The 5344-nt window shown below is 33.8% G+C and overlaps 1 protein-coding gene across 1 annotated transcript; it reads left to right on the top strand.

Moving 5' to 3' along the window:
- LOC109327054 (amino acid permease 3-like) lies at positions 463-3444 on the top strand. Its single transcript, XM_019560044.1, has 6 exons — positions 463-976; positions 1124-1357; positions 1459-1552; positions 1667-1881; positions 2010-2149; positions 2546-3444. The coding sequence occupies exons 1-6, from the start codon at positions 856-858 to the stop codon at positions 3200-3202; spliced, it is 1461 nt and encodes a 486-aa protein (XP_019415589.1). The 5' UTR covers positions 463-855; the 3' UTR covers positions 3203-3444.

The raw sequence follows: 5344 nt of genomic DNA, 5'->3' as shown, positions 1-5344 counted from the left end.
TCAGATATATTAGGCTCCTTAAATGATGTAAGTTAATCTATTTAAAAACATATAAAAGAATATACTTATAAAGAAGTTATAGACACAAGCTACTATATTAAATCTGCTAAGCTGCTTTTGAGACAAACTCTATCCCAATCATTTTCAGCCCTAGAAGAAAAAGGGAAAAAACAAAGGCCATATCTCTATCCATAAATGTGAGACTTAATAGAGTTTTACTTATTTTTAGTATTAGAGATGTTACTACTCGAACATGAGGGTGATTTTTTTATTTATTAAAAAATAACATAAAATCATAACAGTTAAAGAAGTTTTTTTGTCATATGTTATAGTATCATTCAGTATTGGAGAAAATCTTCATTCTAATTTTATATTATTTATTAAAATTTGATTGATTATCATACATCAATTTATTAAGAAATGTGAATCTAAGTCTGCTCCACCCTTATTTATACCCCTCTTGAATGTGTAGTTTCTCAATCCAAATCTTGGAGTATCTACCTTGCTCTTTGACTCACTAGTACACCATTTTGGCCTCAACCTCCTAACTCTAGTTGAGTTTTTCATCACTCTTCTTGGGAGCTGTGTCATAGTTGAGGGGGGCATCACTATGAGTAGAAGTTAAATTTTCTCACAAGTCACTACCTCATAAATAACTACCCTCAAAATCATCACTCAGCAACACCTATCTTCTATCTACATCACCAATTCACACCCTTTGTTTCCATACACATTACATTACTACTTATTCATTCATCTTCAGCATATCTTGCAGTGTGCACTAACTTTGAGACTTTGCACATTTCTAGAGTCTAAATATTTTCTAACTTTGTGTTAGTCTCTTTCATAACAAACATGTTTGAAAAGGTTGGTCCTAACAACAACATCAATCACCAAACATTTGATGTCTCTGTTGATGTCAATCAACAAGGAGACTCTAAGTTTTTTGATGATGATGGCCGCCCTAAAAGAACCGGTACGATATAAAATCATTCATGTGCCTTCATCAAACAACTTAAGTTTTTTTCGGATATAAGACTATGCGCGCACTTTCACCTAACAACTTAAGCTTAAGAATTTTTAATACATGGACTAATTCATTCATATTTTTTATGAAACATAGGAACTGTTTGGACTGCAAGTGCTCACATAATAACTGCTGTTATTGGTTCTGGAGTTCTGTCTCTGGCTTGGGCTATTGCTCAGCTTGGATGGATTGCTGGTCCTGCAGTTATGATTCTATTCTCTTTGGTGACATATTACACTTCCACTCTTCTTTCTGCTTGTTACAGAACTGGTGACCCTGTATCTGGAAAGAGAAACTATACTTACATGGAAGCTATTCGTTCAAATCTTGGTAAAATTCAGTTCACCTACCTAAATTGAAAAAACAAATTCTGGGTGCTCTTTCAATGTGTCAAAGTTTTGATCTTTGGTTTTGCTTTTTTGTTTGTTTAGGTGGCTTCAAGGTCAAGCTTTGTGGGGCAGTTCAATATGTTAACCTTTTTGGAGTTGCAATTGGGTACACCATAGCAGCTTCCATAAGCATGATGTAAGTATGATGAAAATTGTAAGATCTAACTATTTCTCTTTTGACCAAGAAACTTTGATTTTAATCCATGGAAAATGGTCTAATTGGTTGTTTTTTGGGTTCTGAATCAAATAGGGCAATTAAAAGGTCTAATTGTTTCTACAAGAGTGGAGGAAAAAATCCATGCAAAATGAATGGCAACATTTACATGATTTCCTTTGGTATAGTGGAAATTATCTTCTCTCAAATTCCAGATTTTGATCAACTATGGTGGCTTTCCATTTTAGCTGCTGTCATGTCCTTCACATACTCAATTATTGGGCTTGCTCTTGGTATTGGTAAAGTTGTAGGTATGTTTCTATTCACATAATCTATGATCATATCTAATTTTTTTAGCTATTTTTTGTTTTCTTATTTTTATTTTGGTTTGAGGATTAAAGTAATAGACAAAATTTGACTTAAATTGTTCATGTAACAGAAAACAAAGGAGCTATGGGAAGCCTAACAGGAATCACTGTTGGTCCTGTGTCAGAAACTACAAAAGTTTGGAGGAGCTTCCAAGCTCTTGGTGACATAGCCTTTGCCTACTCATATTCAATTATCCTTATAGAAATTCAGGTAAAACTCATTTTTCCAAAATCTCAAGAGACTCATGGAGCATTTAGAACAACTTATAAAAATAGCTTACCATAATAACTTATAAAAATAGCTTGTGACCTTCTTTCAAGTTCTTTTCTAACTTATTTCAGTAAGTTAACCAGCGAAACTTATGTAAATAAGTTCTTTTAAGTTATTTAATCAAATGTAACGCACTCTAAGACCATAGTTACATGGTTCAGTCATTTCCCTTACTTACCACGTACCAAATTCAACATATCGGGTTCGTCATAAAGGATAATTTGTAATAATACTATAAAAAGCGACGAAGCATGTATTTTGTACCATGTAACTTAGCGGCTTAGACCGATTTTGTTTGTCTGAACTAATAAGGTTTTGTTATGATTTATAAAACAGGACACACTGAAATCCCCTCCATCAGAGTCAAAAACAATGAAGAAGGCAACTCTTGTTAGTGTTATGGTGACCACACTTTTCTACATGCTATGTGGCTGTTTCGGTTACGCAGCTTTCGGAGATGCAAGCCCGGGAAACCTTCTAACTGGTTTCGGATTCTACAATCCATATTGGCTCCTTGACATAGCCAATGCTGCAATAGTTATCCACCTTGTTGGTGCATACCAAGTTTATTCCCAACCCCTCTTTGCATTCATTGAGAAAAATGCAGCAAAAAGGTTCCCAAACAGTGATTTCATAAACAAAGACATTGAAGTTCCAATCCCTGGTCTCAGCCACCCTTACAAACTCAACCTCTTCAGGTCAATTTGGAGAACAATGTTTGTGATCACAACCACTGTGATATCAATGCTCCTTCCATTCTTCAATGGCATTGTAGGACTTCTTGGTTCACTTGGATTTTGGCCTCTTACAGTGTATTTCCCAGTGGAAATGTACATTAATCAAAAGAGAATACAAAAGTGGAGCACAAAATGGATTTGCCTTCAAATGCTTAGCATTGCATGCCTTATCATTAGTATAGCAGCTGCAGCTGGCTCTATTGCTGGGGTTGTTAATGAACTTAAATCTTATAAGCCATTCAAGACTGATTACTGATTCAATAATGGGATTACTGCTACATTATGATTTCAGAAGCAAGATAAGAAAAAATCAGTTTTTGTTCATGTTTATATGATCTTGCAAGATAACTTAGGATTGTGATCTTGTTTATTTTCTTTGCAGCCATGTATTTTCATTTTCTTTTACTTTTTAGTTTTAATGTTATCTTAGTATGTAGTAACATGTAGCTTAGTATGTATTCCAATGCAAATGAAACAAAAAATGCAAAAGCTTATATATGTCGTTAGCATTCATACTTTTTCTGCCAACTACTCAGTTAGTCTAGCACCTGAGAGTCACAAATTTTCTTACTTTTTAGTTAAACATCTTGCACTATATTAAAATATGTATTGGTCTCCAATTTCTAAAATGATTCCTTTTTGTTTTCATTGAAATTTGAGAGACTTATTGTAAGAAGAAACTTGTTGGTGCTAAGGTTTTATTTCAAAACCAATTGTCAACCAGAGGAGTAATCAATAATGTAAGTTATGCCTAAGAAAATGAAGCATATGACGTATGACTTATTTCCCAACTTGTCCCCTTCCCAAAAAGCTAAGGGTTACCTTTGATATTAAATGATATTTTTTGGCTTATGACAACCAGAAAGAAGTTGAGTTTCTGACTTTGATATCAAGTTAAAGTTTTATCTAAAAACCATTGACAAAAAGATGAGTAGTCCAACATACATTTAGATATGTCAGAGACAATAAGACAAATGATAAGAAACTTACTTTACAACAGTTTGAGGAATGAATCATGTTGATGGACTATAATTTATAGTAGGCATGAATAAAAGATTTTAAAACTCAATCATATGTTTTGGTTATGGTCCATGTGCGAGTTAAATTTTAGAGCATAATAAAGAAAAATGAAAGCTTCAGAATATTTCATAAGTATATTTCATAATTTTAAAATCTTTATTTTTCTTTCTTTCTCCTCCAAACCCAACTCACACGAAGCTCCTTAAATTCTCACAAACATGTTTAGTGTGGCACACATGCCCTGTTAGCTTAGTTGGTAGAGGACAAGGCTTTTAACCTTGTGTGGTTGTGGGTTTCAGTGATTTTTAAGGTTCTTACCCCACTCCTTAGGCACCATGTGAAAGCTTCGTAGTCAATTTGACTTCATCTGTATTTAAGTAAATAATTTACCTAAAAACAATGTACACAGCAAGAAATGACAGAGAGAACAGAACACAGTTGATGACACATTTCAAAAAAATGACAAGAAAAAGTGGGATTCTACGCCTTTAACCATAGCCATGCACCATTGAAAGTGCCAAATGTAACATCCAATTTCCACTGACACAAAGAGAATCTTATTCAATCTGGACCATCCACTACACGGTTCCAAAATCTGTAATAATAAACTTGAAAATGATGGATCGTTTTTAATTGCTTTTGTGATCTGATGGTAGCTATGACAGTATGACACTATATATTCATGTGTGGTAAGTTTTACCATAACAACTAATATATGCCAAATTCATTAGAGTCATATCATTGTGCATTGTATTAGTGTAGTTACCTTTATCCAACATGCATGGGTCAGTTCTGAAAGTAATAAAGTAACAAACATTTGTTGTCCAAGTCTGGTATCACACATTATAATATCATGTATAAAAACATGTTATATTGATTAAAATTAAATACTTATTATTGTTGTTGGTTTTACTTCACATCATTGATGTGAAACAACATATGAGACATAACTTTTTTATACTATCAATTGTATCTTCTTACATGAATTGAATCCTTAACATTTTGGCTTTTTTAGAGGATATAGTTAAACCTTACTCCACTAAACTAATGTCTTACCATAACAACTATCCAGGATCCGGGACAATCTTTGTAGTATTAAAGGGCCTTTATATATGACGTGTTTAGCATCAATTTGAACATGTAGTTTGGACCATTTTATCTTTAAAACTACTTAGCCCCACCACCTGTCTCTTTAAGATTGAGAATGGGAGGTTGAGGTTGAGTTTTAGTAGAGGGTACTGTTGGAGAAATGCCTTCTCCATCCGAAATCCATAGAGTGAATGCGGAAGTCCTTATGACCATGGCTTTGTTCCCACAACCGAATGTGTATGCCCATACATACACCCAAATGGAACATCCATGGTCCAGACCGAAGAAA

This window comes from Lupinus angustifolius, chromosome LG14, assembly GCF_001865875.1.
Source record: "Lupinus angustifolius cultivar Tanjil chromosome LG14, LupAngTanjil_v1.0, whole genome shotgun sequence".
In the NCBI taxonomy this organism is placed as follows: Eukaryota; Viridiplantae; Streptophyta; class Magnoliopsida; order Fabales; family Fabaceae; genus Lupinus; species Lupinus angustifolius.
Note: the sequence above shows the minus strand (reverse complement) of the source record. Positions and strands in the feature narration are given on the sequence as shown.

Coding starts and splice junctions, on each gene's coding strand:
- LOC109327054 (XM_019560044.1), top strand. CDS start 856: ATGTTTGAAAAGGTTGGTCCTAACAACAACATCAATCACCAAACATTT. Junction 977..1,123: donor TGGCCGCCCTAAAAGAACCG/GTACGATATAAA, acceptor TATGAAACATAG/GAACTGTTTGGACTGCAAGT. Junction 2,150..2,545: donor TTATCCTTATAGAAATTCAG/GTAAAACTCATT, acceptor TTTATAAAACAG/GACACACTGAAATCCCCTCC.